This window comes from Diorhabda sublineata, chromosome 4, assembly GCF_026230105.1.
Source record: "Diorhabda sublineata isolate icDioSubl1.1 chromosome 4, icDioSubl1.1, whole genome shotgun sequence".
NCBI classification, from domain to species: domain Eukaryota; kingdom Metazoa; phylum Arthropoda; class Insecta; order Coleoptera; family Chrysomelidae; genus Diorhabda; species Diorhabda sublineata.
In genome coordinates, this window is record NC_079477.1 from 7149811 (window position 1) to 7162854 (window position 13044).

Genomic DNA, 13044 nt, shown 5'->3' on the forward strand with positions numbered 1-13044 from the left:
TATCATATTTATTAAAATAATTCAATAATTGTTGGGAAAGCCCTTGTACATACGGTAAGGAAAAATGTTTTATGTTTTGATGCTTCGTTTCAGTTTTGTTTTTAAATGGATTGGAGTGTTTGTTTATCCTTTTCTTGAATATGTTATTTATCATTTTTTCCGGATTCTCTTTCAATGCAATTTTTACTTTTTGAATAGCTGAGCATCTAAATCTAGGATTTGATAGTTGGATAGATCTATCAGGCAAACTTATTATCACTGATCTTTTTTGTGACATAGAGTGACACGAAATGAAGTTTAAATATCTTGAGAACCAAGTTGGTTTCGTACACCATTCTGTTCTTATGTTATTGTTAATTTTATATAATGTGACATCAAGAAAATTGATTCTATTATTTTGCTCAACTTCGATTGTGAATTGAAGTTTTTCATGATAAGAATTGAATTTTTTACTTATGTTTTCAATTTTATTCTTTGGTACAGCAGTAACGCAATCATCTACATATCGGAAAAAGAATGGAATATTTATATCAAGTTTCCGTTTCCTCAAGATCTTCCATTACCAATTGTGCCATAACACTTAAAATGGAAGTTCCCATAGCACAACCATCAATTTATTTGTATATTTCATTTTCATATTTGAAATATGTTATTGTAAATGTGAGTTTTATATCTTTTATAAATTCATTTTGACGGGTATTTCTGTATATTCTTTAATTTTGTCCCATTTTTCCATTAATATGTTTTTCCCAATGGTAATAGGAATATTTGTATATAAAGAAACCACATCTAACGAAATAAAGAAATATTCATTAGGAATTTTGATACTTTTAATTTTTTCTTTGAAATCCCATGTGTTTTTGATATAGTATTTGTTTTGATATAAATTTTTTATTCAAAATATTTTTCAAATAATGGGGTGAGAGAAGTTTGAATACTTGTGGAAAATTTTTCATGAAATGAAACAAGTGAAAGTCTATGGAGAAGGAGAACTGAACGAAGAACTGAAGATTTAGTATAAAAAACCGTCAATAACAAACAGTAAGATTGTTGGGGCATACTAAAAGATTGCCGGGAAACATATTTGCGAAAAGGGTTGTTGAAGATGGGGAAGGAGGTACAAGAAGAAGGGAAAGAACAAAGAAAAAATAATTGGGTGCACCAGTTCTGTAGAATATTAGAGAGGTACAACAGAATCGTAGTGCAAAAGTACAGAATCGCAACCTGTGGAGGTTCAGTGTTATGGAATTGGTTAAAGATCGATAAATATGGTAAATGGTTTTTTCATTGGAGAGAATTGAAATACTGCAATAAACAAAAGTAGTACATACATACATACCTGATGCAGGAGCTTTAATTGCTTTAAATTCAATAGAGGCAGGACTCCAAATGCGACTCATAATAGAAGCGTGATTGATAACATAAGTAAAATTTATCCGTACAAAGTCGACATTTGTCACATTTAAGAAGATGACGAAGTAAGGCGATTTCACTGTCAATATTCTCACACAATCTCCATCATGTAATTAGAGCAAAAAGGTAGTATTTCAAAATTTCATACGACCGGGGTTTTCTTTATTGAAAGAACATTGAACTAGCATACTTACTAGTGGATTCTACCGGGATTTATTGGACGAACTTCATTCAAATATCCTACAGACTCATTTCTTCCAGCATAACTACTACCTTGCTCATTCTACACAAAAGATTACTGAATAATCAATTTGGTGAAATATGTTTTGGAAAATTGAGTGTGATACCTTAGCTAGATCCCTAGACCTTAAAACAATGGATTTTTATGAATGGAAAAGGGCAAAACGAATAGTTCGTCAAGAGCACATTCCGGATGATAGTGAAATAATAAAAAACAGGGAAAACTCATGCGGTTCGATCATTTACCAGATATTAAGTACAGGCAGCCTTTGGACAATACCGAAAACGTATTCAAAAATTCGCAATTATAAGGGGTTTTAGCTAAGTAATAAAACAAATGTAAGTATTGAGAATTATAGTTGAAAACTGATTTCAAAAAATGATATATGGACTTAGACGTTTATTTTTTCCTAATTCGTTTTTTTTTCATAGTTACCACACTTCGGTCCACATAGTAAAAAAAGGTTTTTCGGAAAATTTCCTTGATTTTCGAGGACTTAAATTATGTTAGAAATTAGTATTTCTCAACTCTCAAGAGTCGTTCCACTTATCGGGGAAACACTGTACTTTAGAGAGAAAATGTTAGGCATTCAATTGAAACTAACGTTTCCTATTGTATTGAAGAGAATTACATTCGACGTGGCTATCAGTATGACAATGTATGTAATTGAATGAATATTGTCGTTTTGATTATCACAGAGAACATTTCCTGTACTTACAAAATTGACACACCATATTTAAAGAAAACGATAACTCGTCTCGATTCCAGATCTTTTTTGATAGAAAATTAGTTTGAAAAAGTGGGTTAGAATTGACGTTCCGACCTCTTTCGGTTTTTTCAAAATATTATTACAGATTTTGTGCGCCTTCGAGTTTTCTTCAACACGTAAACTACTGACGGCTTATGTTACGTGCATGTACACCATTGGTCTGGTAATGCAGCAGAAAGACGTAAGAAGCAAAGATCAGAAAATGAAACTTCACTCACCTATTGGGAGTTCCTGTGATAAGATCATCTGTCATAGATGATTTTGAACCAGAGTGAATCCTCCTGAAAAATAAAAAGATATAATATTTTTGATGGAAAAAACTAATAATAAATTAGTTGTTATATATAAAAATGCATGTGTAAGCGTTAGCTGCATTTGATTTTTATCGATTTTAACAATTTATATGAATTTGGTAGATCCAATTTAGAGATTATTTCACACATTTAATGTGATTCTGATGTTTATTTATAAAGTTGCGTCCAATTTGGAATCGATTGTTCTTAATATCAGATCTCTATACTCTTACTAAGGCCTATGAATTCCCGAAAAAGTTTCCAGCTAGGGATTATAGGATTACATTACAGTCTGATGTTTTTCTTCCATGGTAAAATATACTTTTGCCCGAAATAAACAGTACTAAACTCTTAATCATTTCAAATAAATAAAAATACGTAAATTATTCCATATAAATACATATTATTGATACAAAGCGGATTCAATAACGATGTTCCTAGTTCTCGTCTTGTTCCTGATTGAGAATTGAGACAGATATGCGAAGAAGGTTCCAATAACAGCCTTTAATTCATTGATAGTTTCTGTTACTATTTTAAAAACGGCATTCTAGCCATACCTCCATAGTATGTATCTGTGAAATGTGGAGAATGAGGAAAGATAATTATGGAATGAATCTGCTTCGAGAATAATCCTGAAGAAATTGATGATCTGCTGGAAAAGATGATCTTAAAATGTAAAACGACAGATTTGACGCAAATGTAGGATGGTTTCACGGATTGAGCTGCGTTGGAATTTTGAAAATTCTCGGCTTCCACTTTGGAGCCATTATTAAGAGAAGGGTGGGAATAGGGTGATTATTGGTAAAAAATGATCCAATTCCGTTGTCTCAATCTGCATACTTCACAAAACGAATAATCCCTTTTCTTGGTTTATTCCCAGACCTCAATCTGCCTACTACTTGGAATTTCACGGAGGAAATGAAAAGCATCGAGAACACTGTTGATATAATGCGAACCAATGTATATATATATATATATATATATATATATATATATATATATATATATATATATATATATATATATATAGTGGAAAAGAAATTTCATAAACAAAACTAAAGCGAAAGAAGTGATGTTCAATAAACGCTTACTAGGTAGATTTGAAGCAATAAAGCGATAATCAACAATCATTTATATATTGGATGTATCTAATGGTCCAAATCAAAGGGGGATACAAATAGCTCAAATTGCCTCTCTAACAAAGGTTGTTCAAGATTTTTAAATTGAAACTCGAATCAGTTATTCTACAAAATCTTTCATCATTTTCTCTCTTGATGATCAAGGTTAATTTTAGGTATAAAATAATTTTTGAGAAGTTCCAATATTGTATTGAAATATTATTGTCTATTATAATACAACGACCCCTCATAATTTTTTTTTCACAAGAATAAAACAACTGTAAAACGATGTCCTTACCTAGACTTTCGGATTTTAGAAGCTCTGATCAAAAACACGTTCATTGTTATTTTTATTGTTAATTATCCCAAGACGTGTCAAGTTTCTTCTTGGTTGAATTATTTGATGATAAATTTACAGCATTTCGTCGTCCTAATATGTGAGAGAGAAAATAATACTCCACCATAAAGACTTTTTCCTTTGTACTTAACACAATTCACAATCATAATAGGAAACGTCAGTTTCACTGTTTATTTCGAGCAATACTGTACTCTATTGAAACTATTCTGTTCTTTTGAAGGATTTCAATTGCACCAAGAAGTCATGTACAAAATAATAATTAATAAAAAAATTGAGCAATGATTAGGTAGGATGAGGAATTAAATTATCAGGGAAATATTATTTTTGACTCAATTAACATGAAACTTGGAGAAAAGTGAGAAAAAAATCAGGACCAGATGATCTATGATCAACTGTTGTGGGCAAATAACGTAACCGATTAATATGGCATGAAAATCCCACTAATTTGAAAGTAAAAATGGAAACAGATTTTGCAACCTTGATTATATTGAAGATATTTGCTTATAATTAGAAACCATTGGAAAATATCTTTATATTAATGAATTACGAGTAGTTTATTACTGCCAGAAGCTTCGCATTCACATTTGGGTACTTTTTACGACGATTTATATGCATTTACTGCAAATTAAGACAAACAGATATTCTCACAATCATCGTAATTCCCTTCACAAAATATGTAAAATACGGAGAGCCTGCTGTAGGAGAATTAGCTTTGAAATAAGCGACATAAATATCAATTAGGAATGTCGCCATAGTCGCAAAAGCGCCGATTAGGGCGTGTACCAACATCCTGGCAAGCTTGTTCCATTTTGAAAGCAAGTTTAAGGAAATTTCCGACTCCATCTTAAATACTTGCACTAAAAAATGTTTTAAAGTCTTTGCGTAATTCGTTTATGGTGATTCCTTCTGCAACAAATAATATGGAAAATATGTTTCTTGGTTTCAAATCAATATTGATGAATTATATTACGCAAAATCGATATTTCCAGTGCTAATTCGTTTTAAACATACTTACTGAAAAATAGAAAATGAATTTGTATAAAAATATTACGTCTTTAGCTGAAGAAAATGATAGTAAATGTTCAATTAGAAAGCGAGGGAATATTTTCAACAATAAATAATTATCAAAGTGAGAAAGAATTTGTCAAATACCGCAAATACTTAATGTAAAAAAAGTTACGAAATCAGAATTCATATTTGAGTATATTTTCTACATTATATATTCGAACATTATGAATTTTTGATGGATGATTACGTATTTCCATGTCGTATGATTGACTGAACAAATAATTCTACACTACTATCTGACGGCCGGGGGTGACTCATGCCCAATGGTCTTCTGTCCGTAACTTTTTCAAGAACAGCCTGTACAATCTAAAGATATGCAAATGGACACCTCCCTGACCCAAACTATAAAGAAAACTTTTATTGAGATGATTTTTTACATCGTTATGGAAGTGGGTGAGACTCCATCGATGTTGATTCTTTGTTTGAATTGTACCATAAGAATTTTCATCTGCCCAAAAATGTAAATAACTTCATCAGTAAACATTTAAAAATACTCCGTAGACTCCAGAAGTATGTAGAAGTGCAAAGTACAGACTTCGAACATTTATTATAGTTTTATTTCTATTTTTATTTGATGAGTTGTAGGCTAACGAACTAACTTTTTCCAGATTTCCAGTTCAATTAGAAATGTTTGTATTTCAATACCTCTTGTGAGTATTTTCAATAAATAATTACAATTTATGATAATTTTCTTAAGAATGTCTCTTTATGGCGAACGGTTTCCTTGATACGTATAACAATCTAAAAATCTACATATCTCTTTAAAAATAAATCTTATCGAGTTGAACAAAGAGTATCTTTTTGTTAAAAAATCGATTGAAATATCCATTTTTGCTATCTTTAGATTGTACAGGTTCTCCCTGTAAAAGTTACGAATTGTTAACCGTTGGGCAAGAGCCGCCCCCGGCCTTCATATAGTAGTGTAGAATTATTTATTCCGTCAGGCACATACGTAATCATCAATTGAAAATTCATAATGTTCCAATGTATAATTTAGAAAGTATACTTAAATATAAATTCCGATTTCACAAGATTCGAGAAGAATGAGTGATACAAAGTAGATGAAGATTGAAGATGTAGAACAACAAACAAGAAAAAATATGAAAGCAGAAACGAATAAAATAATATATGAATAATAAATAAATAAACGAAAAAAGTGGAGAAGGAGTAATAATGTTAGAATATGACACAGTAAAAATTGAATAACGTATACAAATTGAGAAATATTATAATCATAATTATGATCCATATTGCCTTAAACTTTTTCCGTTGTAAAGCTGAGAGAAAACATTTATTATGGATATTTGAAAACCCAAACACAAAATTATCAATCAATTATCATATTAAGTTAACATAAAATTTCATGAATTATCATAATGTATTATTATCAATTCACTTCGCAACTTGTTTATGGAAATAGAATGAAATTTTCGCTTTGAATATATTGCTTCATTATATTAGCGGTTAACATTCTGCTGAATGAATAAATGACTTTCTTTCGCTCACATTTTACTAGGATTGCCCTCAAATTCCTACTATATGTATATATATATATATATATATATATATATATATATATATATATATATAAATTATTTTTCCAATATCAAACAAATGTGTAGTAAATTTCCTCTTGTTGGTATGTAAACAGCTATTAGTTTCATATTCATTGCTACCGTATAGTGAGCATAGAGCATCTTGATAGTTGTAGTGTCACTTAAATCGAATTATTTATGCTGAAATATTCCGGTAAGTCGAGAATTTCCATTAACCTATTTACCAGACCGGATAACTAATTCTCATTAAGAACGTATGGGTTCAGGATTTGCAGTTGGGAATGTTTCTAATAGGGTATTCGATTTTTAAATAAGTAGTTAATCGAATAATTTCAGTGGAACACTTTAATCCATTCAGAACATTGCATTTCATCTGACACCCGATAAATCGTAGGATTAGGAAAAGAAAACGAAATGATCAGTTTCACTTTATTATGTGCGTAAATATTTTTACTCTATATTTTCATCGTTATTAAACTGTTTGAGTTTCTTCGTGATGTGTCAACAGAAACCAATGTTAAGAAAACTTAAACTTTTATTGGATTCGGAACAAATTATTAGAAATTCATGATTATGACTGCTTTTTCATCATTTTTAATAGCAACATATTGGAAGTTTTGATACTGAAATCCTTCGGTTTTGTAATGTTTGTGATTTGCTTTACAAGTATTCTATTTGTATGTTTGTCAATAAGTCACAATTACCCTTGCCCGACGTTGTGTTGACATTACAATTTGATCTTAGAATATAACAGCAATTTAAAGCTAACTCAAATTACTACTATGTAACTAGCTAAGGTACTTTACCAACTCAAAGGTTCAATCCTTTTAAGTCTTCTCTATATTCGTACAAGGAGCTTGATTCCCTCAAGGTTGATATGATGATGGAGTCGTAGCTCATGACTAGAAAATTCCACTATAGTTTGGTTAATGCATCGACGATGTATCTTAATCTATAATCTTTGAATGATTTGTAGAGTACTTTGAATAGCACAACCCCGTAGCTGAATACCATACGACCAGATTGGTATGAGAGTATGTTTTACAAAGTATAATCTTGTCGTGTACAGGAAGCTTTTGCCATTTCTTTTTAATATGAGCTTTCCACGATAGCTTAGCATCAAGAGTTGTATTTTCCTGTAAATTGTATATATGTATCTGTTGTTTTATTCTATTGGTATAGTTCATATGTATAAATTCGGACTCTTTCACTTCAATTCTCCACTTTCTTATACATTTGTCTATTTTATTCATTGACACCTGTATATTTTCTACTGCTTCTTCAAAGCTATTTCCCACAGCTGGTATGGTTATAACGTCAGCAAAGTAAATTGAAGTATCCTTTTTCAATTTAGGCAAATCATTAAGGTACCAGAGATATAGATGTCGTATCAAAACACTCCCCTGTGGTTCTCTTGCTTTAGTTTTCCTAAGTTGAGAGTAGCCTTTCTCTCATTTAATTCTGATGTGTCTTGTGAGATGTAGGATTCTAATATTTCAAAAAACTGTATAGGTGTATAGTACATTTTATATTTGGGCGGATGTAATTTGGGCGCTAAAGGATTAATGTACTTTTTACAACATGTAAACTAGGCGCCAAGACAGATGCGTCATTTTAATCCTATGTGTATTTTGGGCGCTAACAGACTGAAGTACATGATTTATGAAATACAGTTATTTATTAAATCACCGACATTTATAAATGGATATATTTTAGTATTTTTAGATTTTCCTATAAGAGAAATGACCTATTATCACTTAAGGTCTAAAAAAATTTTCCGCTAGAAGGGGCTACTTTGCACTTTTTTTAAATGAAAAATCTGCGCTTAATAAAGTTTCCTCACAACATTTTTGTAACACTCTACAGAATAAAGTAAATTTTATATTTCTTTATATTTTTATTTAGTACTTAAGTACATATTACATATAAAATAAGAGATTTACATACACACTACTCTTCTAACATAAACAATTATTTATTTTAATTTTATTTTTATTTTATGAATAATAAGAAACACATTTAACAAAGTCTAATATTGTAATTTGATTTGATCGAAATCTATGAACAATATCTACTAAAAAATTTAATTTATTTTTAACTTTTGCATCTTTAATTCTTGCTGTAACATGTAAGCTCTGTATTTTGATATAAGTATCAATCTGAAATTCTTTCAATTTTTCTATAAAAACGTATATAGCAGTGTGCGACGAATAAAATGAAGAATTAAATCTAGACTGAAATGACTCACATGCATTAGTTGTGTGAAATATTGATGGACTTCCATCTGACCACATAGTAGGAGGGAATTGTGAATCTTTATCTATATAAACATCTAATAAGTAATTGGCGTATTTGTCCAAAGCTGCATTTACTGGTTTATAACACATTAAGTCAAAAACAAAACAATCTTCCACTTCATCGGGATTTAGATATGTTAATCCAAATGTATGCTTTATCCACCTTCCAATTTCCGAATCTCTATTATTGAATTCCGAAGTCAAACCGAGAGCTTGTATTTTTCTAAACCAAGATTGGTGTAAATGAAATCTACAACCATTTATTTTTATATTTGGCCTTGTAAAATATAGAGCGTTATGTATGGCTTTTTCGATATCCACATACACCTCGCTTGTTTTGAAAATCACATTAAATTGATTAAACATCCTAGATCTTAATAAAGAAAATAAATTGATATATGTATGTATCAGTAGATTTCGAAGTTTAGGATTTAATTTTTCCATTACACGATGCACTTCCGTTATATTTTTAGGTAGTGGTCCTGGTAACAACTTGCGCCTATAGTTATAAATATTTCTTCGTACATATTCTACATCGGTCGTTGTCATGGTCTGTGGCAAATTGGAACTCAATTCTCTGCGAATAATCTTCGATAGTTTTTTGGATACATCATCCTCTGCCTTGCGGTTACAAGAATTTGAAAGTATTGTCCTATTTAATTCCTTCTCGTCTGCTTCATGGTTGTGATTTAAATTTTTTCTCGAAATTGTAAATTCAGGACCAATAGTAAATACGTTGGCAGAAAATTTTACATTCTTTTTCACGCACCTCCAATACAATTTTCTACTTTTCAAAACTTTATCGTTAAAAAACCCAAAATTTTCTAAGATTAGAAGAGTTTTACCACGCGAACTTTTCACTATTTGAGTCATTTCAATAATGTAAAGTACCTATACGACACAACAACTGAATCTGATCTTAGGTAAGAAAACTAGTCAACCCTCTATCTACTGGGTATTTCCAAAATATGTTACCTACTTAAAAATCTATCAACTTTCCCTCTATTGGGTTATTTTACGACTAAATACATGTCGGATTATCTACCCTTCTTGGTCAGACAGGTAAAGAAGGATGGTTAGCGCCCAAATTACACCCGCCGTTATGTTTCACGTCAACGGCACATGCACCACCTCAAGAATTATTATTATATTATATACAGATTTTTTTCTTTTAGCGACATTTTTATGATATTTGTACTTCGTTGGACTTAATTTATATTAAAGTGACTTTCCCGCAGCACGACTAAAATAGTTTTGACAATACAATGAGAAGGGAGATAGACCTATAAAAAGAAACTAGTATGTAGTTAGCAAATATAGGATCTAGTGAAGCTTCTTTAATTTCAAAACTCGTTTATTCAGAAGAACCTCTCTCTCTATCATCTGACCAAAAGTTCCAAGATTCACGAAGAATACAAAGTAATTATCAATAAAAAATCTGTTTAAATGAATTTATATGTTGAATTTTTCCCTCGTAATGGCAATTGTGCATGTTAAATTTCCATTTTCAGTAAATTCAGATTCGTCTTTAAATTATATTTCTCTAAAAGTCATTACTAACTTTAAATGTCATTATTATTCAAAAACATTTGAAATAATAGGTAATATAACCACATTTATTAGAATATTTATTGAAGCAATAATACAAACTAAATTATTTCCTTATCATCTGAACAAACCGGATTCACATTATAATTGCAATTTACTATAACTGCAGAAGAACCACATAATTGGTCTACTTAACATAGTTAGGAACAACTGTTTTGAATGTAAACTAATAACTTCTCAACATCGTAGAATAACAAGACAAAGCGGAAAATTTCTATTAATATAATTAAATTTCGAGGGCAACCAACTTTATGGCACGACATACCATAGTACACCAAATTCGAAACTTACAAGGCATTTTGGCATATTATCGTACTTAATCTCACTCGAGTAAATCTTTCTAGTTAGCTTTATACCTGTTTACTCGTTGGTATAAGCCTCAATATAAATATTAATTTCCTACAAATTAAAGTTTAATGCGACTGATGATATGAATTAGCTGGGCTTCAATTAGTTCAAACCTAAGACGCTTTGATAATTGGAATTTTCCTAACGTAAATCATATTTTAATTATGTTTAACATATTAGTTTTCCACATTAAGAAGCCTGATGTTGGTATTATACACATGACATATTCCAGTTTACGTAGTCTTATCAGATTATGTAGACCAGTTATTTCAGTCAGGAATTAAATTACACCACATAAAGGTAGGATTTCGAAATTTTCTTTTCCCTAAAAACAACTGTTAAATAGAAGTGTTATTCGTGAACTCAAGTCATGGTAATCATTTTCTTTTTCTTTCTAAGCATCCGAAATGGCTGAAATTTCAGTTAGAATCTCTCAAATCATATACTTATAAGTGTAGACATCTTCTGAATGAGGCTGGAAATGGTATTATGCGTTGTTTGCTATTTCTAGAAAATTTTAGATAAAGAACAAGTTACCTCAATGCCAATACGAGGTAATATTTAAGATTGTTTAGCTCCAACGACCTATGCCTCTAAATATTCTGTTTTGCAAGAAACTGGATATTTTTAAAATCGAGTTTCACTTCATTTCAAAGTCTCAAGTTTATACAAATATCGATATTTAGCTTAGAAACGTATATATAATAGGGAGTTACTGAAAAACAAATACAAGATATTTTCTTTTCTTATATACGCGCATGATAAGAATTAGGACTTCGTTATAATATAAACCCCAGAGGAGGCCAAACTTGGAGACATGTTCAGCTGAATTTTTGACTATAATGGTTTTTGGTTTAGGTTAACTAAGTTCAGTATTCGAGATGGAATCTCTGCCAGCTAGATTATGAGCGTTTTCGTATTGGGAATGTAGCAAAGTTGATAACTAAAGTGTACTCATCTCAATATATTCCGAGCTTTCGAATACTTATGTATTCATCATCTGGGAACTAATTAGATAATATCCGGCGGCTTTGAATTATGTGGTTTCTTATAAAAACATAAAATTAATGTATTCAAAAATTCAGTATTCAAATTGACGATTGATATAATTAAACGATTAATTAATAAGTCAATTTGAATATTAAATTTTGAAATCCATTAATTTTATGTTTTTACAAAAACTTTTACAAAAACCGTAGACAAATGAAAACTTCCGGATCTTAACTAATTATTGCCCAAATGAATACATGAATATTCGAAAGCTCGGAGTATATTAACATAAGTACACTTTGTTGTTTAAGTTTGCCACATTCTCATACATTCATTCATACATTCATATAATTCAAAAGAATTATGCTAATTCTTCTTAATAGAATAATAATATACAGTAATATACGCACTTTCAACAGAAAGCAAGTAGGGTAATTCCTATTACACCCGAATAGATCGGTGCTTGCCGTATAGTGATGCCTGTGTATATTCATCTTGATCTTTATGTTGTAGTGTTCATAAAACACGTCTGTTTGTCGAGAGAACACAGAACATTTGTGACACTGCCACGTCATACTGCTCCTAATCTCAACACCCAACACAAATATTCTTATAAAGAACTCTTGTTAATCCCACCTTAATATCGAGATTGAAATGACCAAAAGGAAGTTCGAAAACAATACATTTTCTGTAAATTACTTCACAAAAACATTTTATATACATAATTACTCACTAAATGGAATGATCCTTTTGATATCGATATTAAACTCATAAAAAAACTCATATTCTCAATATGTTCAATATAATTTCATCATATCCTTTGTGTAATGAATAAAATAATGCTCAGTACGAATGAAAAAATAAATTACTTACCATAAACATTAAACGTTATCATGCAAAAATTTTAATGCTAGAGTACGGGTGCAAAATTATTTCAAATATTAGCCTGGATACTAGGAGATTTAATCAAAATTTATCTTCCATC

General features: G+C 30.4%; 1 protein-coding gene across 2 annotated transcripts in view; it reads right to left on the reverse strand.

Moving 5' to 3' along the window:
• LOC130442440 (chondroitin sulfate N-acetylgalactosaminyltransferase 2) overlaps nt 1-13044 on the reverse strand; it is a 296816-nt gene that overhangs the window by 140043 nt on the left and 143729 nt on the right. For both annotated transcript variants that reach the window (XM_056776551.1, XM_056776552.1), the window contains one exon: nt 2642-2704. In XM_056776551.1, coding sequence (XP_056632529.1) covers nt 2642-2676 — 35 coding nt within the window. In that variant the 5' untranslated portion in view covers nt 2677-2704. The remainder of the gene's footprint in view (nt 1-2641; nt 2705-13044) is intronic.